The sequence below is a fragment of the Diorhabda sublineata genome, chromosome 6 (genome assembly GCF_026230105.1).
Source record: "Diorhabda sublineata isolate icDioSubl1.1 chromosome 6, icDioSubl1.1, whole genome shotgun sequence".
Classification (NCBI taxonomy): domain Eukaryota; kingdom Metazoa; phylum Arthropoda; class Insecta; order Coleoptera; family Chrysomelidae; genus Diorhabda; species Diorhabda sublineata.
In genome coordinates, this window is record NC_079479.1 from 35775792 (window position 1) to 35803443 (window position 27652).

Below are 27652 nucleotides of genomic sequence, written 5' to 3' on the forward strand. Positions count from 1 at the left end.
ACTCAAAAACATTGAGCAACTTTGTAGTCTTGTATCTCGGAAAATAATTGCAGGGGAAATGTGAAAATTTGACTGTTCGGAGAGCAATTCGTCCTTAATCGATAGAATATCAGTATGAAACTCTATCTCTAACGGTTCAAGAGATATGAGTAACTTTATAGGATTATGACATTTTCGCTTACTCAAAAACATTGAGCAACTTTGTAGTCTTGTATCTCGGAAAATAATTGCAGGGGAAATGTGAAAATTTGACTGTTCGGAGAGCAATTCGTCCTTAATCGATAGAATATCAATATAAAACTCTATATCTAACGGTTCAAGTGATATGAGTAACTTTATCGGATTATGACATTTTCGTATACTCAAAAAACATTGAGCAACTTTGAAGTCTTGTATCTCGGAAAATAATTACAGGGGAAATGTGAAAATTTGACTGTTCGGAGAGCAATTCGTCCTTAATCGATAGAATATCAATATAAAACTCTATATCTAACGGTTCAAGAGATATGAGTAACTTTATCGGATTATGACATTTTCGTATACTCAAAAAACATTGAGCAACTTTGAAGTCTTGTATCTCGGAAAATAATTGCAGGGGAAATGTGAAAATTTGACTGTTCGGAGAGCAATTCGTCCTTAATCGATAGAATATCAATATAAAACTCTATATCTAACGGTTCAAGAGATACGAATAACTTTATAGGATTATGACATTTTCGTATACTCAAAAACATTAAGCAACTTTTAAGTCGTGTATCTCAGTAATTAGTTATATGTGGATCTTGAAAATTGTACAGATCAAAAAACAATTCTTCCTAATTCGATAGAGCTTGCTTATAGAGCTGTGCGTTCAATAGTTCAGAAGATATGAGCAAAATTAGAGAATCGATACAGGTGTATTTAAAAAAAAGCGGATTAAAACCATTTTCATATAATTTGTGTTGAAGGAAAAAAATAATCAATTCTTTCGCGTAATACTAACCTGCGAAAACAGATGTGACAAACTGTATAATTATTAGGTAAGATTTTGTTTTTAAAATTCAAATTGAAAAGAATGTAAATTAATACAGAACAGATTGGGCAATTCAATTTCATCAAATTTAAATCGAACGTTTTTTTTCTCTCGACTGTGTATTATTTTTTCAAAAGGTAGGTCATCAAACCACATTAAGTCGAAAATAAATTGAAGATAATGCAAGTAATTAACTATTCAATTTGTATATTCGATTCACAAAAAAGTATTGTAGATTATGTCGTAATTTTATTACTGATTATCGTTTTTTTTTTTCGACATATGGTGGCAATTTAATCTTTTGCAAGCCATCATGATTAATATTATATCATAAATTGAATAAATAAGATTTAAAACAACAGACAAGGATCACATCTTGGCAACGTAGTAATCGCCATGTTTAACGCGTAGTAATATTCCTCTTGGCCGGTGACGTCACGTCGCCATCTTTTAATATACCGGGTAACAAACAAAACGCACTTCGTGGATTTGTAATATGATAAAAAAAACTTGTTTTTGTAATATTTTTTCAAAAATAACTGCCTTGACATGATAATCGCGATTAGTTTACATTTTTTACTATTGCCTCGGCTATTTAAATGATGCAAAAAATGGTTTATTCTATCGACTATATTTAGACTGCCGTAAATTCTAAAACGAATGTTTACTTTTTACTAAATATACAATATTTCAGCAAATGTATATAAAAAAAAGTGGATAAATTGAGTAATCAACATTAAGAAAATAGATAAACAACTATATTTAATTTAATTTAATCGGTAAATCGTCGATTGAACAAGAAATATGTCCGGCAACGTCGCATTTAGGATTTAAAATACGACGTATAAAAAACATCGTAGACAATATTAACTGTTTCTTTGAGTTAAATTTCCCTTTTTATTTAATTGCCGCGTGATACCTCTCACGGGAAAAACAATGAATAGTTTGTATCTGTTTGTTAATTGTTGCAATTTAATTGCCAGCAATTAGACTAGCGTATGAAAAATGAATTCGCATAATGGCGTTTATATATATATCCATATTAATCGACGTCCGTTCGAACCAGTAATTTATAACTCGTGTTCATTGATCGTTTTGCTTAGCAAGCAATGAGTAAAATATATTTTTTTTAAATATACGTACCTGAAATGCTACTTCGTTTTGATTTGAGGTTATGGTCATTTTTGGTCGATTATTAAATTCGATATGTGGTTTTTTGATTGATAAATTCCTTTTGATTAATGTTTTTTCATATATATATATATATACCTAGTCAGGATGTTACTAAACGATCCTTAATTGAAATTTATAAATAAATATGACAAACAATCATTGCAAATCCATCAGTCGTTGCTGGCCATTGACCTTGACCTTTTCAATACCTTCTTAACGCTTAGCTTAGTTCAAATTGAGTCATTTGGAGTGAAAACATTGATTTTTATAGTTATTTGTTCTTTTTATATCTTAATCAAAACAATTATAAGATTTTTTGTGACCTCCAACAACATTTTTAGAACTTGTATTAACTATTACTTGTTTTAACGTTATTTGTCACACTTAATCGAGGTTATTACAACTTCATTCTCATTTTTTAAATTTGAAATTTTATATTCATCAGCTGTTCTTGATTTTTCTCGTATAATGATTTATACAATCGGAACACGGTTATCTATATCATTACTAACATGTTTTCATGTTCTAATTTATGAAACCACTCGTTAATTTATCAATATTTATCTGCAGTTTGTTTGTAATATACGGTGTGTCCTGATTTTGGAATGTTCTTGTTGTAAATTACATTTTAACTTACGATGTCGTTAGTAAACTTGTATTTAATTATCACGAAATATACTTAAATAAGTTTATTAACTGTTAAATTCATTTATATCGACAAATTTTTTTCATATTTATTAGATATAATAAAATTCATTATTTTCCCATGAAAATAAAAAATCTGGCAACTATGTAAATATCAGTATAATATCGGTTGTAATATTATAAACGAAATTTTATAAAACTACGTGTATATGACGCGTTCTATAACTAAAAATCACTTTGTATATCAATTTTAGTGTAAGTAATTATAACACGTTAAATGATTTTGTTCTAAAATATGAAATATAAAATTTGGTTGGTATCAATGGCTAATCAAACTACATCATTACAGTGTACTCTAAAGTGTAGTCTGAATCCTTGTGGAACAGTTTATTAAAATAAACATCGACGAATCGTTCTATTGAAAAATACACTGGTAGATATTCCTACGTTTCCAATACTGTTTATTAATTAATATTTTGTATAAATAAAACTAATGAAACGTTAATTTATTATGAAATATAGGTAACAACGATTTTTAATTTCGGTTTTGTAAATATTAGTCTATCACTTTCCTTATTTGAAGCAATATAAATCATAAACAATAGACGTGGATTTCATAAAGAAAGAACCATTGTTAGTTTTGTGCAATAGATTAATAATTCAGTCGCCGTATCACGTTGAGAAAGATTTTGAAAAGAAAAATGGTGTTTGCATTATTCGTATCGGTGCTGTGAGTCACAGGTAAATTTCCTTGCGTTATTATAGTGAAAATTTTATTTCACGGTTTTCTTTATACCGTTAAAAAATTGATAATAGAATTAACTTTTTTATTATTGGTTTTACGACATATACAATATGTTTTCGTAATTTAAAAATACATATACTATCGTGAGATAATTATTTTTATTGGTATACGAGGGATGGTAACAAATTTTACTCCGACAGATCAGCTGATTTTCGTAAAACTGTTTTTATCATTGTTGAAAAAGACGTAAAGTACTAGATGAAATTTGAGGTTAGGAATTTGTTTACTGTGCAAACTTTATTTATTATCAATTTTGGTACAAAAAGTTATTTTTGATAAAATGTAGTGCGTGATTTAAAATCTAAAATACAATCGTTTAAAAAGAAATTTTTCCAGTAGTATACGGGGTATATCAAAAAATATGTTTTTTTGTTAATAGTAAAATGCCTTTATATTCAAAATTTTTTATTAAAAAAGTCGATCAGAATTGAAAATTATGCGTAAATATTAAGTTTTTCACTAATTCATTAAGTTAATATACAGGATGATCCTAGACTTGATATAATTTCTGATTTGCAACTTTAAAGGACTGTAACTCAGAAACGAGGGGTTGTATGGCAAATTTTTCTCTGTCACAGCATTATTTTCACGTCATACCTTGTATAATTGTAATGAAAAAACTATTTTTTTCATAGTTGATAAATATAATTGAGGTTTGATCATGTTTTTTTAAAAAAACCCGCAATTTATTAATATTTCACGCTTCAGTAAAATCACATTTTGCGACAACCCTCGTATATGACTAATACGTCTATAAATGACTAATAATTTTGTTCATCTATCTAATATTAGTTAAATTAAAATATGCATTATTGTCGTTTTGATTAGAAGCCGATTAATCAAAATAGTTTACGACAAGGTCGTTGTGAGTAAATATTGAATTATGATTGTTTAATTGTCATTACACACACACCGATTTACGAGAAAAAAAAAATTAGGAAGTATAAGAATTTACAAGGTCAAATTTCAAGGTTAAGATTCTTTGCTAAGGAAAAGCAATGAGGTAACTTTTAATTTCAGTAATTATGAAGTGAAATATAAATTTTTAATAGTTTAAATGAATTATAACACGCAATTCATCGTTCAAAAACAGTTATCTAAATTGATTAATTTATATATAATAATCTAAAGACCCGCCATCTTCCAAACAACCGTTACTAAAGCGCGCCAAATTCAAACAAGTTAATTTGACATTCATACACTTCGATGATAATCCGTAACAAATTCTAGTGGAATGACAGGAACGAATTTATCATTTTTCGCGATACATAAACCTACGTTCATATAACTGGAGATAACTGAGGAGGAAATCAGCTTTAATAGTTTTTTTTTAATCTCTTTGAAGCTTCAGTGAAATGAGTTTAATATCATTCATGATTTCCTGTTATACATAAACTATTATTATCAACGATCATAACAGGACCGAAATTGAAATTAATAAACGAATAACGGGAATTTTTTTTTTTTTCATTAAATCGGACCTAAAAATAAATGGAAATTTCGTAGTAATGTAAAATAAAATATATTAAACGTAACAAATCAAAAAACAAGGTTAACGGCCATTATACCGTATAATCATAGATAACCTTTAAGTACGGAGAAGAAACAAATTTTATCGATCGTCGATGTTCCATGTAAACCTATTAGTTAGGCAATACGCAATACTACTACGTATTATGTGTTTTATATATATTTATATTCAGTAATCAGTTCGTGATTTTAATAAACTGTAATTTTAAATATGTAATTAATATTTTTTGTGTAAATATACTATATCCAAATAGGATTTTTCAAAAATTAATACAATTATTTGAGATTAGTAAACGGTATTTGAAAATATTATGATTTAACGTAACCTCTTAAACAATGAACCGGTGTTGCCAGCTCTGAAAACATAATTAGGATATTATGATAATAATTGGACGGTGGTAATTTGAATAAAAACACGATTGGAATCGTATATTTTTGAACACAACGATAATTATTTATTGATGAAAATGTCGAAATATTTATTTTCAGAAAGAAGTGAGATGCCAACGAATTTTTAGTATATAATCTCCATGAAGGGTTTACCGCCTGCTCAATGGGCTTTTTAAATTTGAAAAGTTACCTTCGTTCAAGACCACCAGGAAGAAAAAAGTAGCGGCGTGAGTAAAAACAATTATTTTTCACTGTTTTCATTTTTCTCTACTAGGTTATGTTGTATATATATGAAATAAAAATTGACAGTTTTACTCGTGTGTGTTCGGTAATTGTCGGTTTATTACTTGCGCTGTACTCTACAATCTACAGTGATGCCAATTGATATTTTTTTCCCTATATTTAAGCGAGATTGAATTGTTTTTTACGAGGTAACCCGCTTTTTCGAAATTCTTTACGGTTCATTGGCATTAAAATTTAAAAATGAATATAACAAATAGATTAGTGGATTCAAGTAACGTGAATAACCGAAGAAATATTCAAGATATCTATTTAAATGTTTGACACACATACCTTTTCGTCTGTCCCATTAACTCGATAAATATTTTACCCGGCAAGGTAAAAATTTTCCTAACGATACATTTATAGTGTGAACTCGGTTGTAGTCATCAGAAATATCACGTGTAATTATTAAAAGTAAGTAAAATTTGAAAATATTTCTTAATTCGATATGTTATGATGACATTCTTACAAGTTCCATTTCGTTTACAAAAATTATTCACGAATCGTGTCGAAAAAAGAAAACTAAATAAAAATTATAAGGAAATCTTAAATATTACGATGGCAACATTGCAAATACCAGCGACGAGAAAGAGCGGATAAAAAACGTTCGTTGTTAAGCACGAGAATACAGGACCGGCATAGGTTTTAATTAAAGGTGGTTGACGGCGATTTTAATTTTTTTTGTTATCTTGATATAATAGGAAAAATAATTATAATTTTGTTCGTATACGAGGTATATCAAAAAATATAAATTCCACATATTAATTTTTGTACAAAAAACGATAATTCCAGAAACATACCGGAAATTTTAGGTTATAAAAATGACAATTTCGAAACAATTCATCATTACTCATCCATGTTGTACTCCAAATTCATACTACACTCAACTTTTCCTAATAATTACGATAAAAAAGAGTGTCTTTAAGTATGCAACATTTTCGGACACGCTGTAGATAGAATACAAGTCTTGCTATTATTTACAGAGGTAATAAACATGTATACCAACCGAAAATCTTACATTTTAAAATTACTGCTGGTAGTATTCGTCGTATATGGATTCGTTCACGTTTTTACCAACTCGGCAGTACCCGTTATCAGAGAAATGCAAGAATCCGGTAGGAATCTTGCCGCTCTCGGTAGTGCCAACCTCGGTTCCTCAGGTTTCGAAGATATTACTGTCAAGGACATAATACCCGCCGTCGATCCGATCAAAAATTATATAGAAACCCATCAAAATGTAAGTAACTTCCCACATTACTCAGGTAAACAGATATTATTCAGGTATTTGTTTCAAGGGTATTACGTTAAATATAAATTTGTTTTAAAATTAGAATTAATACCCAATAAAAATTCATTTTATACTGTATTTTTTTTTACTTCAACATTTTTCTCGATATATAATTTTATATTCCAGTTAAAAGTTGTAATAACTGAAATAAATAATTAAAAACGTTTTAAAATTCCAAATTTCTATTTGAAATTATCCCGAATACGGCCCTGTCTAAAGTGAAATTATTCAACACGCCTAATAAAAAGTGAAAGAAGAAGAAGCACAAATTAATCTTATTTTGTTTAGGTTGTGATGGATGTACAACCATCAAAACCCGTTCCATCAATCATAGATAAAGTAAGGGAGGTAACAAAATGCGTAGACAAACCTATGGTACCGAAAATTCAACAACGAGGCGATTATTGGGTCCTTTACAATTACATAACAGCCGAAATAAGTCACAGGTAATTTGCGAACACAGTTTAAAAATTTATATTATCTCTAACTCTTTTTAACTAATGTCAATCCAGTGCGGTGTTTCTATGGAATTCGATTCAATCACGAATCTTTCTCGATCTGAATTCACAGTTTCTAGTAACAGTTCCGCGTTTATCGCATTTTCAAATTGTCAGGATCGAAAGTTGGTGTGAGGTTAGCGCCAAACTTAATGTCAAAACGTATTTAATGTCGTGTTTGTTTATAAGTTTAAATAACGAAATATTTAATATAATGCGTAATACAAATTAGTAGATCATTAAACTTTGTGTATTACAATGTATCTGAAAAGTGATCAACGAAAAATCAATTTGTCATTTGATATAGTGACGAGATTAGTAGTGAAATAAAGTGTAGTAGTGAATGACCTTCGAATTCAGTTAATTAATTAAAAAATTAATGTTAAAGTAACAATATATGTGTGATTATACATAATTTGTATCGAGAATGTGTGCTTAATTAGTAAAGAGTTGATTTCAGATTAGTTATGGAGTGTTTCATTTTGTAATAAAATGTTGATTAGAGGTTAGGTGATTCAGTTGCTGTTTTAGTACGTAAATTTTTGAAAAAAACTTGTAAACTGAGTTTAAAACGTTCAACCATTATTTCAAGCTTCACATTAAGTAATTTTTCAATAAATTCCAGTTTTGAATTATGATAAAACGGTTCATTTTGTAACAAAAGTTTAGGTTGATATTGAAAAAATTGTAGCATTCACATCTATGGGATTGGAATTGAAAAATAAGGGAAAAATGAAAGAAAAACGTTTATATTATGAATAAAACAATAAATTAAATCTTTACGTATCATATCTATAAAAATATAACTTGTTTTAAACTGAAAATAACAGACTGGTATAAAAATAGTTGACAAGCTCTCATACTATTATTAATAATTCTGAAACTATAGCACATACATATTTCTACCTTATCTCATTCCATAGAGAAAAGGTGTGCCTAAATAGTTGATGTTAAAGGATTTAATCAAATTCGTATTTGTAAAAATTATATGAGGTGAAAGATCCAATTTTATTTTTTCAAAAATAAAAATTCAAAATCTTCCCCCTTTCAAATCAAAACCTTCTAAATTTTGTGACGCAAATTTGACGTGAACTTCCAGATGCCATGAAAGTATAACATACACAACCCACGCTGATTTTTCCTTTATGGATAACTTGGTGCCATTGCTGGAACGATGGAACGGGCCAATCAGTATAGCTCTACACGCTCCGGGAACTGATTTTCAAAATACTATCGACTCCATAGCATACCTCAGGGATTGTACCACGCCCATGGTGAAAGAATTGGTTACTTTCCACATTTATTTCAGTACCAAACACGTTCCTAAAGAGGTAAATGGATCAGAATACTCCGCTTATATATTTTCATAGTCACTCGGTTTTGTTTTTATTTTGTATCAGGTTCCCAAGGAAGATTCCTTATTCGCGGAACCTTACAACTGTTCGCTGGTCCCTCCTTTCATGAATTTCTCCAGCGAAAATATGTACAAGGCTCAGAAGAAGCTTCTGTATCCCGTAAACGTCGGTAGGAACGTGGCTCGAGAAATGGCTCAAACACATTTCATCTTACCGTCAGATATCGAACTGTATCCTAGTCCTAACGTAATAGAAAAGTTCCTAGCGATGATCGCTGAAAATAAAGGACCTCTACTCAACAAAAATCCTAGGGTAAGTGCCAAATTCATTTATCTATTGTTCAATTACTAATTTGTTTTAATATATGTATGAACGGACTATAATATCGAGGTATTCAAATGAATTAAATTCATTATAAGCATGAACGGACTATAATATTATTCTAAATGTATGAACGGACTATAAAATTGACTTAATGAATAAAATTAACTCTAAAAAGTGTATGAAGGGACTATAATTCTACTAAATATATGAACGGACTATAAAATTGACTTAATGAATGAAATTAACTCCACAAAGTGTATGAACGGACTATAATTTTACTAAATATATGAACGGACTATAATATTGACATATTGAATGAAATTAACTCCACAAAGTGTATGAACGGACTGTAATTTTACTAAATATATGAACGGACTATAATTTTACTAAATATATGAACGGACTATAATATTGACATATTGAATAAAATTAACTCCACAAAGTGTATGAACGGACTATAATTTTACTAAATATATGAACGGACTATAATTTTACTAAATATATGAACGGACTATAATATTGACATATTGAATGAAATTAACTCCACAAAGTGTATGAACGGACTATAATTTTACTAAATATATGAACGGACTATAATTTTACTAAATATATGAACGGACTATAATATTGACATATTGAATGAAATTAACTCCACAAAGTGTATGAACGGACTGTAATTTTACTAAATATATGAACGGACTATAATTTTACTAAATATATGAACGGACTATAATTTTACTAAATATATGAACGGACTATAATATTGACATATTGAATGAAATTAACTCCACAAAGTGTATGAACGGACTATAATTTTACTAAATATATGAACGGACTATAATATTGACATATTGAATGAAATTAACTCCACAAAGTGTATGAACGGACTGTAATTTTACTAAATATATGAACGGACTATAATTTTACTAAATATATGAACGGACTATAATATTGACATATTGAATAAAATTAACTCCACAAAGTGTATGAACGGACTGTAATTTTACTAAATATATGAACGGACTATAATTTTACTAAATATATGAACGGACTATAATATTGACATATTGAATAAAATTAACTCCACAAAGTGTATGAACGGACTATAATTTTACTAAATATATGAACGGACTATAATATTGACATATTGAATGAAATTAACTCCACAAAGTGTATGAACGGACTATAATTTTACTAAATATATGAACGGACTATAATTTTACTAAATATATGAACGGACTATAATATTGACATATTGAATGAAATTAACTCCACAAAGTGTATGAACGGACTGTAATTTTACTAAATATATGAACGGACTATAATTTTACTAAATATATGAACGGACTATAATATTGACATATTGAATAAAATTAACTCCACAAAGTGTATGAACGGACTGTAATTTTACTAAATATATGAACGGACTATAATTTTACTAAATATATGAACGGACTATAATATTGACATATTGAATAAAATTAACTCCACAAAGTGTATGAACGGACTATAATATTGACATATTGAATAAAATTAACTCCACAAAGTGTATGAACGGACTGTAATTTTACTAAATATATGAACGGACTATAATTTTACTAAATATATGAACGGACTATAATTTTACTAAATATATGAACGGACTATAATATTGACATATTGAATAAAATTAACTCCACAAAGTGTATGAACGGACTATAATTTTACTAAATATATGAACGGACTATAATTTTACTAAATATATGAACGGACTATAATATTGACATATTGAATGAAATTAACTCCACAAAGTGTATGAACGGACTATAATTTTACTAAATATATGAACGGACTATAATTTTACTAAATATATGAACGGACTATAATATTGACATATTGAATAAAATTAACTCCACAAAGTGTATGAACGGACTATAATTTTACTAAATATATGAACGGACTATAATTTTACTAAATATATGAACGGACTATAATATTGACATATTGAATGAAATTAACTCCACAAAGTGTATGAACGGACTGTAATTTTACTAAATATATGAACGGACTATAATTTTACTAAATATATGAACGGACTATAATATTGACATATTGAATAAAATTAACTCCACAAAGTGTATGAACGGACTGTAATTTTACTAAATATATGAACGGACTATAATTTTACTAAATATATGAACGGACTATAATATTGACATATTGAATAAAATTAACTCCACAAAGTGTATGAACGGACTATAATTTTACTAAATATATGAACGGACTATAATATTGACATATTGAATGAAATTAACTCCACAAAGTGTATGAACGGACTGTAATTTTACTAAATATATGAACGGACTATAATTTTACTAAATATATGAACGGACTATAATATTGACATATTGAATGAAATTAACTCCACAAAGTGTATGAACGGACTATAATTTTACTAAATATATGAACGGACTATAATATTGACATATTGAATAAAATTAACTCCACAAAGTGTATGAACGGACTATAATTTTACTAAATATATGAACGGACTATAATTTTACTAAATATATGAACGGACTATAATATTGACATATTGAATGAAATTAACTCCACAAAGTGTATGAACGGACTGTAATTTTACTAAATATATGAACGGACTATAATTTTACTAAATATATGAACGGACTATAATATTGACATATTGAATAAAATTAACTCCACAAAGTGTATGAACGGACTATAATTTTACTAAATATATGAACGGACTATAATATTGACATATTGAATAAAATTAACTCCACAAAGTGTATGAACGGACTATAATTTTACTAAATATATGAACGGACTATAATTTTACTAAATATATGAACGGACTATAATATTGACATATTGAATAAAATTAACTCCACAAAGTGTATGAACGGACTATAATTTTACTAAATATATGAACGGACTATAATTTTACTAAATATATGAACGGACTATAATATTGACATATTGAATGAAATTAACTCCACAAAGTGTATGAACGGACTGTAATTTTACTAAATATATGAACGGACTATAATTTTACTAAATATATGAACGGACTATAATATTGACATATTGAATAAAATTAACTCCACAAAGTGTATGAACGGACTATAATTTTACTAAATATATGAACGGACTATAATTTTACTAAATATATGAACGGACTATAATATTGACATATTGAATAAAATTAACTCCACAAAGTGTATGAACGGACTATAATTTTACTAAATATATGAACGGACTATAATATTGACATATTGAATAAAATTAACTCCACAAAGTGTATGAACGGACTATAATTTTACTAAATATATGAACGGACTGTAATTTTACTAAATATATGAACGGACTATAATTTTACTAAATATATGAACGGACTATAATATTGACATATTGAATAAAATTAACTCCACAAAGTGTATGAACGGACTATAATTTTACTAAATATATGAACGGACTATAATATTGACATATTGAATAAAATTAACTCCACAAAGTGTATGAACGGACTATAATTTTACTAAATATATGAACGGACTATAATATTGACATATTGAATAAAATTAACTCCACAAAGTGTATGAACGGACTATAATTTTACTAAATATATGAACGGACTATAATATTTAAAAATAAATTTACGGATGAACGGACTATAATTAGTATATGAAACCAATTAACGTGCATTCAGGTAATATAGGTATGTAATTTGAAGGTTTTCCCTCTTACGATATTCGAAGTAAGCGCCAATCAACAAGTACCAGAAAATAAGACTCAGCTCCGCGAAATGTTGGCTAACGGTACCGCTATACCGTTCCACAAAAAATTATGTCCAGGTTGCCACACCGTTCCCAAAGCTAAAGAATGGCAATCCGCTAACGAAACGGAAGGTTTGCACGTGTTTCACGTTGGTAAACGGAACGGGAAATTCGTCCATTGGGAACCGATATTCATAGGAACCCATGCTGATCCTTTATACGACGAAAGACTCAGTTGGGAGGGAAAGATGGATAAAATGACACAGGTAACTAACATTCAAATACCTTAATATCCAGTTTAATCCTTATTTATATAAATTTCCTATTATCTCTTATATAGAATTAATCTTGGCAACATAGCATATAAGTGATATTTACTTTTTAACGGTTGGTGTAATTGATCAACTTTCCTTCATTCTCATTGACAGCCATTATAACCTCTATTCAATAATGAGTGTTTGTTACTGTTACGAAAGTAATTTTGAAAAAAATTAATAAAACTAGGTGGTTTCAAGACTTCGTATTACTTGTAAATGAAGAAAAAAATGTTTAATATTATAATTACATAATATAAAATAATTAAAAGTAGGTATTTTTAAGAAAAAACGCGATGTTAAAATTTCAACAAGTTCAACAACAGTTCGTAAATTTTAACGATTTCAGTGTATAAATATAATATTTATAGTTATTTTTCGAATGTTTTAGTTTAAATAATTAGTTTGTATGTTATTATTATCCCTATTAGGGTTATGCGTTGTGTGTTTTGAATTACGACTTCATGATTCTCGACAACGCTTTCCTAGTCCACAAACCGGGCATCAAGATCTACAAGAAAGATCCGAGACGCGCGATGTTGGCGGGGAAAACCCATCAACTCATCAATAAAATAATTTTCCCAGAACTAAAGGTCCTTTACGGGGTTAGAAAAGGCTGTGCTGTTTAAACAAACATGTGAATGCAAAGGTAATACAGAACTTTAAGTCGTTTTAGACACTTTTATATTTCATTTTAAATTATTGTGATCAATTTTTTTATTATTATTACATCGCATTACTTCTATATAATGTTCTTGTAAGTATTATTTAATTATATTGGCTGTCATTTTTCATTATAAATGTCTTGCCATAATATTTTGAGTTTTAAGTCCGAAAAGTATTTATTTGTTTCATAGGCAGAAAAAATGGAAATATTTTGTAAATCTTTTAAAAATAACGTACGTTTCTGTTCAAATTAATGTCGTTAAGTACTAAAAACTTATAATACAATCATTTTTGTTCCGTATGGCCAAAGAAAAGAAATTTTTACTCAATTTTTGCCGATATTCAATGTAATTATACCAGTCCAACATACACAGATGATAATTTATGGTATTCTATCTATTTTTCGACTGTTTTGAACAGCAACATTCTATTAAATGTCTATTACTAGTGTCCCTAGGTATTTTCTCGTTTCTTTATAGTACATTGTTACAAATTTGGACAAAATTGATGTATCGGATTAAATAATTATCATCGACAACACTTTACAGGTGTTTTCCCTTTTTTTGGAGTAATTTATTGAAGGTTTTGACCTTTTAAAGTGATTGATTACCAATTATAAGACTCTTCAGGGTTTGCCACGTTTCTTTGGATTAATTTTTTGACAATATTGTCTTATACAGCAATTGACAAGATTCTCCAGGTGTTTCCCCTTTTTTGGAGTAATTCATTAAATGTTTTGACGTGTTAAAGTGATCGACTATCAATGCCAAGACTCTTCAGGCATTTCCTCGCTTCTTTGGCGTAGTTTGCTGGAATTTTGAAAAAATGGACTTGTTAAGCAATTTATTACCAATAGCAACATTTTCGATGTAATTTTTTCATTTCTTTAGTGTAATTCCTTGAAAATTCTGACATAAGAGACTTGTTGGAGTGACTTGTTCCCAGTAGCAAGACTTTCCACACGCTTTTTCCATTTTATTAGTGGATTTCCTTGAATATTGTGGCCATATTGACTAATTAAACCCTTTCCGGATGTTTTTTGGTGCAATTTCTTAAGAATTTCCAGACAATTGAATTGGTAACGAGATTTGTAACCAAAAGCAGATGTTTTTTCGTTTCTTTTATGTAATTTTTCAAAAATTGACTTGAAATTGTTCGTGATGGACATATTTATCGAATCCACTTTGCCAGTAAGAAATGATAATGAAAATTTGAAGATTGTCTTCTTCCTGGTTCGATTTGTTAGTTATAGCTGATTTTTTGTATGCCAAAAAGTAGGTTGATGTGTCAGAATCAATTTTGTAATTTTAAATTTTAATTTATAACACGAAAAACGGATTTACAGAATATTTTCCATCATAAAATTTTAATCGTGACTTCTCTTATTTATTTACAAGTGTATATTTTCCTAGTTGTATATACGAAAACTTTTTATACATATATCTAGCTTTTATCTATTTAGTGTGGAATTTTTTGAGTGTATGTGTTACGAAAAAAGCACTTTTTCGAGATAAATCATTTTTAAAGCATTTATTCAAAGTCATTCCTCGTGCCGAAACATAATTTGACTCTCAGAGGCAGTTTGAAACGAATCCCTTGTAGTATAATAATTTGATGGTAAAAATTTCGAAATTTTTTACTCATTTCGAATTCATTTGTCAAAAAAACTACCAAAATAATTAGTTCGTGATTTACATAGTGCAGTGAAAGGTTTACTAATAATTTCAGCAGAAATTATGATACAACTTGTATATTATAAAACTCATTTTATATTTTCCTAACGTAAATATTCCCAATTAATCGTAAAATGTATGGAATCGTGTTAAACTTAGTCAGACATATTCACTATTACTTAAGGGCCCTTTTGGTTCAAGATTTTCGTAATAAATTGATTTTAGTACTCATTTTAAGCCCTAATTATTCTAATTACAAATAATAATCACTTAAATAGCCATTTAGAACGATTTTACGAGATATATATACCAATTTGTTTACGTAAAGGTGCTATTACTAAATTAAACAATGAAACTAAAATTTTCTCAAAATATCATGAAAATAAAACAATTTGTATAACTTAAAACACCATTTCAAACAATTTTGATCAAAATATAAACTAAATTTTAATACGACAAAATATGGTTGTAAATACTTACTTATGACGGTATTTTAGCACGTTATACTATACTAAAAAACATAAATTCACTTGAAATTATAATTTTTCTAATAAAAATAAAAAATTCTTAATAAATTATAGGTCAAAATTGATTTACATCTTGATTGAAAATAATCAAAAACGTTGTAAAATAAACATAACCTATTATGTCAAATTTTAATTTAACTTTACTCACGAAAATGATCGAGTTTAACCGATTAAAATGGTGTACAGACAACTTCACTTCGCTATTTTAAAGCCTCGTTTATATTCGTTGAATTTTCGATCATTGTCGGATTTTGCGCACGAGTCATCAGTTTATCATTAGAAGTCGTTTGGAGTGGATGTGGTTTTACGTGTATTATAACCACCATCTTGTTTACCTTTATTTTGTTTAATTATTGTCTAACGAATCAAATAGTGTCTGTAGTGATTTAGATCTGGTTAAACTGATGTGATACGTGAAATTTAATTTAACTTATTCTCAAAATAAACAACGTGTTTTTAAAAAATTCGGTTCTGGCTAAATTTACGCGAGACGTATACAAATAATAATTTTTTTCAACTTATTATTTCATAGATCTTTTAATATGTTTTTATTGATAAATCATTTTGTTTCTAAAAACCGTCTAATCAAGAGCAAAATGGCCGACTCTTCAACTTTTTCTTTCCTTTGGTTTTGATTTGACAATTTACAAGGGATTTACACATGAATCGCTCCTCTGGGTGATGAATTATGATTAAAACACGGTAAATAGTGAATCTCATCATCAAACCAACATTTTACCGAATATATTCACGTTCTTTTAGTATATTATACCAAGTGCCAATGTTAAACATTTTCCCACCTATACTTTTGTGATGTATGTAGACATTCTGTATAATTCGTGTGGTTCCGATCTTTAATCAATGTTTTAACAGTGAAATATTTATATATAACAGAACCGTACATCGTAATAATAGGCTCAAATTTGTCATTTCGTCGCTTCACTTCCATCTTATCATACAATGTATGTTCCTGTTGAAGTTCGCGCACGCTTCGTCGGTTCGTAGACACTTCTAAGCAACTGATTTTTGTTTATGTCAAAAAATTCTCATTATTTTTAAGACCCCTATAAAGATTTTACTTTACAGTTATTTTATAACGTCGAGTCGTATAGTCCCATCTCTTTTCCTTATATTTCAAGGACATTTTCTTTTGTTTATTTATAAACAAGGAATTTGAAAGTTTTCTCAGTGTAATTGCGTTAAAAACTGTTGCTTAGGGGTGTTTATGTTACGTAATTAGCCTTGTCATATATTTTTATATAAGAAACTATTTAAATGCTCAATATCTACCGTACCTTTCAATTATAGCTGCCTTTAATGTAAGCGTTTAAAAAAAACTGCGTATTTTTACAAACATCCTGTAAAAATAACGAAACTTATATATTGTAAATATATTGAAAGCTTCCTGTATATATCGATCGTGGATTTTTGTGTAGCGTTTCGTGACGCGGAATGTTAGTCACTTCTTTTATGCCGTCGGCCATTTTTGTATAACTATAATTCCGAAATAAACTTTCAGCCATCTGTCGGCGATATCACGAACCTTTTTGATCCGCAAATGCAATTTTTACAGGTTTCTATATAAACTTTGTATACAAGCGTAGTTGCCAAATGTAAATTTTTAATATATATTGAGCGATTGTACAGGGGTAATGGGAAATGTTTTACTAAAAACAAAGGAGAAATTATTTGCTTTGAAATTCGAATGAATTATTTATTTATATATTATATACAGGAAGTCTTTAATGTATGGTAGTAGGAGGTAACTTTATTTTTTTTTGACACCCTGTTTTTATTTGTTTTGCTCATTATTTGGTACTTATCTGTATTTTAAGTAATTTAATTTCGTTCTGTTTTTATTTTTTAATGAGAAAATCGTCCTCTTGATGTATTTTTACCATTTATTGTGCCTTATACACTGATTCTATGTAGTGGTGAAATTATAAAGTAATTTTGTACCGTATATGGAAACTTTTTCTGCAAATATAAAAATTGTGAAAATTCCAGTGAGTTTTTTTTTTTCGTTCCTAAACCCTCCTTATCTATTAAAAAATTACTTAACTTATAGTCCGTTCGAACAAACAATTACGTTGAATAATAGTCAAAAATGTACTAGTTGGTCCTTCGAGCCGGGTATAAACCACCTATAGACGGGTTTTAGCTGTTAGGGGTGACTAACCGCCCTTTAAATGGGTTTAGAGGGTATTATTTTCATTCTGAAGATCTAGTCAATGAATTACCGAAGATATAGTCCGTTCGAACAAACAATTACGTTGAATAATAGTCAAAAATGTACTAGTTGGTCCTTCGAGCCGGGTATAAACCACCTATAGACGGGTTTTAGCTGTTAGGGGTGACTAACCGCCCTTTAAATGGGTTTAGAGGGTATTATTTTCATTCTGAAGATCTAGTCAATGAATTACCGAAGATATAGTCCGTTCGAACAAACAATTACGTTGAATAATAGTCAAAAATATAGTATTTGGTCCTTCGAGCCGGGTATAAACCACCTTTAAAGGGTATACTGTTTGAATATCGAGGTATATTCGAGAATATCATTGAAACACTAACTTTTTACTCAAATTTATTAGAAATAGGAACATTTTTGACATAATAAAAATATGAATTCCATAAAAAGGCCACTTACTATATCGGTAAATAATAATGAAAAAATTATTCGGGTCCAATTTCGGTTTCCGCAGTCTCTTTGGTAGCGTGAATCTTCATGTGCTGATGAAGACTGTCTCTTCTATTGAACGTGTTACCGCAAATTTTACAAGTAAACGTTTTATTTACGTCATGAATTCGAACGTGTCTCATCATTTTATCTTTGCGACCGAAACTTTTGCTACATCTACAGAAGGAAAAAAATAAAAACATATTTAAACCGATCAAAATCCATTTTTGGCAACAAGTTCGCCATTTTGTTTATTTTTGACAACAAATTCGTCATTTTGTTCAATTTTTGACAACAAATTCGCCATTTTATTCATTTTCGACAACAAATTCGCCATTTTGTTCAATTTTTGACAACAAATTCGCCATTTTATTCATTTTCGACAACAAATTCGCCATTTTGTTCAATTTTTGACAACAAATTCGCCATTTTATTCATTTTCGACAACAAATTCGCCATTTTGTTCAATTTTTGACAACAAATTCGCCATTTTCTTCCATTTTTGACAACAAATTCGCCATTTTGTTCAATTTTTGACAACAAATTCGCCATTTTATTCATTTTTGACAACAAATTCGCCATTTTAACCATTTTCGACAACAAATTTGCCATTTTATTTATTTTCAACAACAAATTCGCCATTTTGTTCATTTTTGACAACAAATTCGCCATTTTATTCATTTTCGACAACAAATTCGCCATTTTGTTCAATTTTTGACAACAAATTCGCCATTTTCTTCCATTTTTGACAACAAATTCGCCATTTTGTTTATTTTTGACAACAAATTCGTCATTTTGTTCAATTTTTGACAACAAATTCGCCATTTTATTCATTTTCGACAACAAATTCGCCATTTTGTTCATTTTTGACAACAAATTCGCCATTTTATTCATTTTCGACAACAAATTCGCCATTTTGTTCAATTTTTGACAACAAATTCGCCATTTTCTTCCATTTTTGACAACAAATTCGCCATTTTGTTCATTTTTAACAAGTTCGCCATTTTCTTTCATTTTTGACAACAAATTCGCCATTTTGTTCATTTTGACAATAAATTCGCCATTTTATTCATTTTTGACAACAAATTCGCCATTTTCTTTCATTTTTGACAACAAATCCGCCATTTTATTAATTTTTGACAACAAATTCGCCATTTTGTCAATTTTTGACAACAAATTCGCCATTTTATTCATTTTCGACAACAAATTCGCCATTTTGTTCAATTTTTGACAACAAATTCGCCATTTTCTTTCATTTTTGACAACAAATTCGCCATTTTCTTTCATTTTTGACAACAAATTCGCCATTTTATCAATTTTTGACAACAAATTCGCCATTTTGTCAATTTTTGACAACAAGTTCGACATTTTCTTTCATTTTTGAGAATAAGTTCACCCTAATCAGTCCTCAAAGAATATGAGACTATTTTAAACAATAAAGGGCTTAGAATAAGACCTATAATGAGTGTAAAATTGCTAGGAAAAGTTAATGGCTATATTGAGTAATAAATGGATTGATAGGAAAAGTGTATAAAAGGGAAATTAGCCCTTTGGGATGATTTTCTGTCCACGGTATCAAATATTTTCCAAAGTTAGCACCCTAAATCAGTCTTTTAATATTTTTCAATCGATATGAGGCTATTTTAAATAATAAAGAGCTAAAAATAAAACTTTTAAACCGCAAAAAATTATTAAGAAATGTGAAAATAAAAAAAATCAGCCCCCTTAGGGATGATTTTATATACCCCAGATCAATCTCCAAGGATTTGTAAAGAATATCAGCGAGTTAATGGCTATTTTGGGCAATAAAGGGCTATAAAAAGTGTAGAATTATATTCCAGGACCTTTCTACTACTTTCGATGTATCGAATACTATAAAGTGTAGTATAAAAGTGAAATTAGCCCTTTTGGATGATTTTATGTGCCCAGTATCAAAGATTTCCCAAATTGAATGACCATTTAGTGCAATAAATGGCTATAAAAAGTGTATAGAGAGAAAATGTCCCCTTTGGGATCGTTTTCTGTCCCCCAGATCAATCCCCAAACTTTTTCCAACAGTTAATGGCTATTTGGCGCAATAAATGGCTATAAAAAGTGTAAAATTATGTTCCAGGACCTTTCTACTACTTTCGATGTATCGAATACTTCCTGGATCGCCTCTTATCCACCCCGTACCTAACTTCAAACCGGTAGAAATCATATAAAAACTAATTGAAACCACCTACCTCGGACATTTGAACGGTTTCATGCCGGAATGTGTGGCGACGTGTCTGTCCAACTCCCTTTTCCTGATAAAAGATTTATTACAAATGTGGCAACCGAACGGTCTATCTTCCGAATGAATCGCTTGATGGGACAACAGATTTTCGGCTTTGGAAAACCGTTTCGTGCATTGGGAACATCTGAAACACACTATGGTATAAACTACCCCCGCTTTTTCCCGGGAATATCGTTTACCTGAAAGGTTTTTCCTGTAGAACGGGTTCGTTTTCAACCGGAACGGTCTCATCTTTCTTCGTTTCCATCGATTGTCCAATTTCTGTATTTCCCCCTCGTTGCGGGGTAGTTTCCGTATTGTATTCGTTGTGATTGAAAGGATCCAAATTTATCACCATATTTTCCGAGGATCCTTGACGAGCACAAAGAAAAAACGGCAAATGAACCTTATATACCCCCCTAATTATTTTTGGGCATAATTGACATATCAAAATTTGTATATTTGTTCAACGGTTTATTTCTGAATGGTTATTTCAACAACCCGTAAGAATTCCAACAGAAAAAACAGTAAAATGTGAATTTAAAACTGATCGGTTGATATATTGGGACATTGGGGGGCCTCCTACTAGTAAATTACGAATTTTAACTGTGAAAACAGATAAATCTTTCACCAAATCAGTCCCTTTTAACAATTTTGACTAAAAAACCTCAAAACTTGATACACAAACTAAAATAACTGGAAATATAGTCAATATATTGTTGTCCTGTAATGGTTCTTGAAATTCTAATCACTTTTTACCCCACACTGTATAATAAAACAAATAAATGAATCATTTACTCACCTTCCGTTTGTTCTTCCGGCTTCTTTTCAATAACAGTTGAAAAAATCGACAGATTTTCCCTCATCATTTGCAGCTCTTGAGATTTATCCTCAGTGCGTTGAGGAAAATGACGTTTTTCGTGTCTCTGCAACTTGTCCCTTCTTCCAAAACTCAAAGGGCAGTAATTGCAACTGAAAGGTTTCTGTCCGTTGTGAATTAGGGCGTGTCGGGACAAATCTCCTTTGGAAGTGAAGGTTTTCGGGCATTTGGGACAAACGAACGGTTTGGAACCGGAATGGATTCTCATATGTTTGGATAAATTCGTGTTTCTAGAGAAGGATTTGAAGCAAATGGTGCAAGTGAAAGGTTTAACGCCCGTGTGGACTATCGTATGTTTACGCAGATCCGATCGTCTGAAGAAGAAATCAGTTAAAAATCGATGGGAATAGTGTTAAAAACAAGCATTTACCTGGCAAATGTTCTGTTACATTGGGGGCAGTTATAGGGTTTGTCGTTCTTATGGACACTTTTCAAATGGGCGGAATATACGACCCTATCGGCGAAACTCATGTAACAACTACCGCAATTGTAGGGAGTTTCGCTATTATGTGCATTAGTTTCGTGATTTTGGCATTCGTTTTTATCAGTAAACGCGTGATCGCAGTATTTGCACATACTAACTCCCCTTCCTTCAGATTCTTGCTCGGGTTCGGGTTCGACGTCGTTAGATTCCCCGTTTTCTGTATCGCTTATAACAATTTCTTTCTCGGATTCTACGTCAGTTTCGTAGTCGAAGGTATTCGGATCCACCACCATAACCACATTTTCTCCATTCTCTTGGGCTCCTAATTGTTCGTAAGCGGAAAATTGTGATGAATTTCCATTTAAACTATCCGATCCGTTTTCTTTTGCAGCCGAACTTATTTGACGAAGTGTGGCGTCCGACATAAAACATAATTGACGAAATTCCAGACAAAATTCTATTTTATACAAACACCTGTGGCAAATTACGTTCGGTAAACCGTCACCGTAAGATATCTAAAAAAATCATTTTTTAATAATGTTTATGGTATTTAAATTTCAAATTTTAACCTAACTAAATCATCATGTCAAAATGTCGATAATACAGTTTCAAGGCTGATTCACAAAACACGTGTTTTAGTGCTTTCTTTGTCTTTTGAAATATAAAAGAATGAAATAGATAAATATTATAAACAAATAAAATATAATAATAAACAATAAATTTTTTGTAATGATAAGCAAAAAATCAATAAACGTGAATAAAATAAGCGTTACTAAATTATTAAATCAATTTAGAATAAATTTTAGTGTCAAGTCAAATGTCAAGAATTTTACCTGAAGTGCAGTGCAATCCATTATCTTCTTATAAATACTCTTATCTTTACCTTGGATATGATTGAAAATGCCCAACATAAACCCGTCTTTTTGCAAGCATAATCTACAAATTGTTGCGTAACTCCTCCAGGACTCCATATTTTTCTCGATTTACACTAGGTAAAACAAATAATGTTGCCCCCAAAATATCGACACTCACTTTAAACGTTACACCTCAATTAAGTAGCATATAAACACTTCGTCAGTTGTTTGTTAGCGTTCTTGACAACCGTGGGGCACCTCGTTGGCCCTCCGAACACAACTGACACCGAGATACGGCGGACGTATGAGAGCTGCGCGTAACTGGCCCCTTTCCTTGGGTGCTCCGGTTGTCGACAGGTGATGCGATGTCATTTTGGCGGTTGGTTTAAATAATTCATTCAAGGGGCCCTTAAAAGGTAAGATATTTATGTACTATCCGTTTCAGTTATGATTTAATTTAGTTGTTTCTCAATATATTTATTTTTATTGTAATTTATATCATACTTAATCTGAATTGAGGTTATTTAGGGTAAATTTTATGAAATCTCGTGATTATTAATATAAAAATATGATATTGATTTATTTTTGCTTTTTAAATATCAATTTAAAATTAGTTATTGAAAAAATGAGACGATATTTAAATAAAGTAGATTGAAATATTGAAAAATAGTGATGTGATGGACAAAATTAAAAAAGTAACTATAAATATTTTAGTATTAAATCACTGTTATTAATGTTGTTTCATAGAAATAAAAAGTATACTAAGAATCAAATAGAAATTACAATGTATTATAACATTACAGGTCTGTAATAGCCCAATTATATACTGTCTGTAAGTTTATAAAACATATTTAAAAAAAAAACTAAAGTAAAAGATTCGTGAAAAAGATAAAGTAGATGGTTTATTTCAATTTAAAGACTTCTTAATATCAGTAAAAACGCCTGTTCAAAGTTTAAGAGTTGTGTGAGAAAGGTATTGACGTCGATCTGGCAACGCTGTGTCAAATTCTTTTCCATAACCTCAGTCAGAGTTTCAACTCTGTACATCTAACGTATTATTTTTGACAATGTGTTGAGGGAAATTTTGTTTTTTTGTATTATAAAAAACGTGCATACGAATTTAGAGGGAGTTTCGTGATAAATTGCTAGGTGAATGTTAAACAGAATGCCGAAATAACCTTGAACTGTATATAGAGTGAAACGAAAAAACGTACCTTGTTGAAAACATCGCTAAGAATCACCTACTTTTTTGAAGCACCTCGTATATTATTTCGACGTGTAACTATATTTCAATAAACACCGTTATTTTTATAGAAATACATGTGGAAATTCCCATCTCTACACTTAATTTATCTTATGTCAATAAAAAACGTTATTTTACCAGTGGAAATTTCCATCTCTACACTCAATTTCTCATATGTCGATAAAAACTGTTATTTTCATAGAAATACATGTAGGAATTCCCATCTCTACACTTAATTTATCTTATGTCAATAAAAAACGTTATTTTACCAGTGGAAATTTCCATCTCTACACTCAATTTCTCATATGTCGATAAAAACTGTTATTTTCATAGAAATACATGTAGGAATTCCCATCTCTACACTTAATTTATCTTATGTCAATAAAAAAACGTTATTTTACCAGTGGAAATTTCCATCTCTACACTCAATTTCTCATATGTCGATAAAAACTGTTATTTTCATAGAAACACATGTAGGAATTCCCATCTCTACACTTAATTTATCTTATGTCAATAAAAAACGTTATTTTACCAGTGGACATTTCCATCTCTACACTCAATTTCTCATATGTCGATAAAAACTGTTATTTTCATAGAAATACATGTAGGAATTCCCATCTCTACACTTAATTTATCTTATGTCAATAAAAAACGTTATTTTACCAGTGGAAATTTCCATCTCTACACTCAATTTCTCATATGTCGATAAAAACTGTTATTTTCATAGAAACACATGTAGGAATTCCCATCTCTACACTTAATTTATCTTATGTCAATAAAAAACGTTATTTTACCAGTGGAAATTTCCATCTCTACACTCAATTTCTCATATGTCGATAAAAACTGTTATTTTCATAGAAATACATGTAGGAATTCCCATCTCTACACTTAATTTATCTTATGTCAATAAAAAAACGTTATTTTACCAGTGGAAATTTCCATCTCTACACTCAATTTCTCATATGTCGATAAAAACTGTTATTTTCATAGAAATACATGTAGAAATTCCCATCTCTACACTTAATTTATCTTATGTCAATAAAAAACGTTATTTTACCAGTGGACATTTCCATCTCTACACTCAATTTCTCATATGTCGATAAAAACTGTTATTTTCATAGAAATACATGTAGGAATTCCCATCTCTACACTTAATTTATCTTATGTCAATAAAAAACGTTATTTTACCAGTGGAAATTTCCATCTCTACACTCAATTTCTCATATGTCGATAAAAACTGTTATTTTCATAGAAATACATGTAGGAATTCCCATCTCTACACTTAATTTATCTTATGTCAATAAAAAACGTTATTTTACCAGTGGAAATTTCCATCTCTACACTCAATTTCTCATATGTCGATAAAAACTGTTATTTTCATAGAAATACATGTAGGAATTCCCATCTCTACACTTAATTTATCTTATGTCAATAAAAAAACGTTATTTTACCAGTGGAAATTTCCATCTCTACACTCAATTTCTCATATGTCGATAAAAACTGTTATTTTCATAGAAATACATGTAGGAATTCCCATCTCTACACTTAATTTATCTTATGTCAATAAAAAACGTTATTTTACCAGTGGACATTTCCATCTCTACACTCAATTTCTCATATGTCGATAAAAACTGTTATTTTCATAGAAATACATGTAGGAATTCCCATCTCTACACTTAATTTATCTTATGTCAATAAAAAAACGTTATTTTACCAGTGGAAATTTCCATCTCTACACTCAATTTCTCATATGTCGATAAAAACTGTTATTTTCATAGAAATACATGTAGGAATTCCCATCTCTACACTTAATTTATCTTATGTCAATAAAAAAACGTTATTTTACCAGTGGAAATTTCCATCTCTACACTCAATTTCTCATATGTCGATAAAAACTGTTATTTTCATAGAAATACATGTAGAAATTCCCATCTCTACAGTCAATTTATCTTATGTCAATAAAAAAACGTTATTTTCACAGAAATATAAGTAAAAATCCCCATCTCTACACTCAATTCATCGTATGTCAATAAAAAACGTTATTTTCATGAAAATACAAGTGGAAATTCCCATCTCTACACTCAATTTCTCTTATGTCGATAAAAACCGTTATTTTCACAGAAATAAAAGTAGAAATTCCCATCTCTACAGTCAATTTCTCTTATTTCAATGAAAACCGTTACTTTCATAGAGATAGAAGTGGAAATTCCCATCTCTACACTCAATTTCTCTTATGTCGATAAAAACCGTTATTTTCACAGAAATAAAAGTAGAAATTCCCATTTCTACAGTCAATTTCTCTTATTTCAATGAAAACCGTTACTTTCATAGAGATAGAAGTGGAAATTCCCATCTCTATATTAACCTTTCTCTTCTTCTATCTTATAATGATTGAATAATGGTTTTTTGAAATAAATAAACGATTTTTTTGTTTTATTTTCTTTATTATAATATGTACAAATATAAAAAAAAAAACATTGTGTGCAATTCTATCTAACCAGAAAGTCTGAAATTCGTATTATATACCGGTTTTCTTTTAGAATTGAATTCCTCGTTATAATTATTAACGGGTATAGCACACCCCGTAACATTTTCAATGGCGTCACAACTATTAGTGATGTCATTGAACGCTTGATTTTCTCCACAATTATATATCCTCGGTTTTCCTTGAATACAAAGATAATAATGTTGGCAATCGTGAGGAGATCTGAAATATCTATATTCTTCGTCTCCTAAACCTAACCCCAACGATTTAGCGTCTGGGGGACAACTGAAGCCCAAATAAGCTGAAAATTCATAAGTTCGATTAAAATAAAGAGAGTTTGGCAACAATGTATTGCGTTTGAAATGAACGTCACATGATTTCAATACCTTGTTGTCAGACATTATCAGTATTCCGTAAATTGATGGTATTACCTTCAGCGTTACAAGTTGATACTTTATCGGGCCAATCGCATCTGTACGTTTCTCCATTAAACGCCAATCCTTCGGGACAATCGAATACGTACGCGTGTCCATCGACGCAATTTATAAATTTTCCACAATTAGCTTCGTCGCCCA

General features: G+C 29.7%; 2 protein-coding genes across 7 annotated transcripts in view; one reads left to right on the forward strand and one right to left on the reverse strand.

Annotated features, from left to right (window-relative positions):
* The window catches only part of LOC130445516 (beta-1,4-glucuronyltransferase 1-like), a 31367-nt gene extending 13104 nt beyond the window's left edge, over positions 1-18263 (forward strand). For 3 of the 6 annotated variants that reach the window (XM_056781172.1, XM_056781176.1, XM_056781174.1), the window contains exons 2-8: positions 5655-5782; positions 6821-7074; positions 7414-7571; positions 8722-8953; positions 9023-9289; positions 13035-13343; positions 13823-18263. In XM_056781172.1, the coding sequence (XP_056637150.1) occupies positions 6832-7074; positions 7414-7571; positions 8722-8953; positions 9023-9289; positions 13035-13343; positions 13823-14020 (1407 nt within the window). In that variant the 5' untranslated portion in view covers positions 5655-5782; positions 6821-6831 and the 3' untranslated portion in view covers positions 14021-18263. Of the gene's footprint in view, positions 1-3432; positions 3572-5654; positions 5783-6820; positions 7075-7413; positions 7572-8721; positions 8954-9022; positions 9290-13034; positions 13344-13822 lie in introns of those variants that run through there. The other 3 variants (XM_056781175.1, XM_056781173.1, XM_056781171.1) reach the window with 2 other exon arrangements.
* A 502-nt stretch (positions 18264-18765) lies between these two features.
* LOC130445520 (gastrula zinc finger protein XlCGF26.1-like) lies at positions 18766-23737 on the reverse strand. Its single transcript, XM_056781182.1, has 6 exons — positions 23329-23737; positions 22442-23010; positions 21994-22385; positions 21392-21563; positions 21160-21336; positions 18766-19111 (listed from the first exon to the last, which is right to left on the reverse strand). Exons 1-6 carry the CDS (start codon positions 23464-23466, stop codon positions 18931-18933), a joined length of 1629 nt encoding a protein of 542 aa, XP_056637160.1. The 5' UTR covers positions 23467-23737; the 3' UTR covers positions 18766-18930.
* Positions 23738-27652: the final 3915 nt, after the last annotated feature.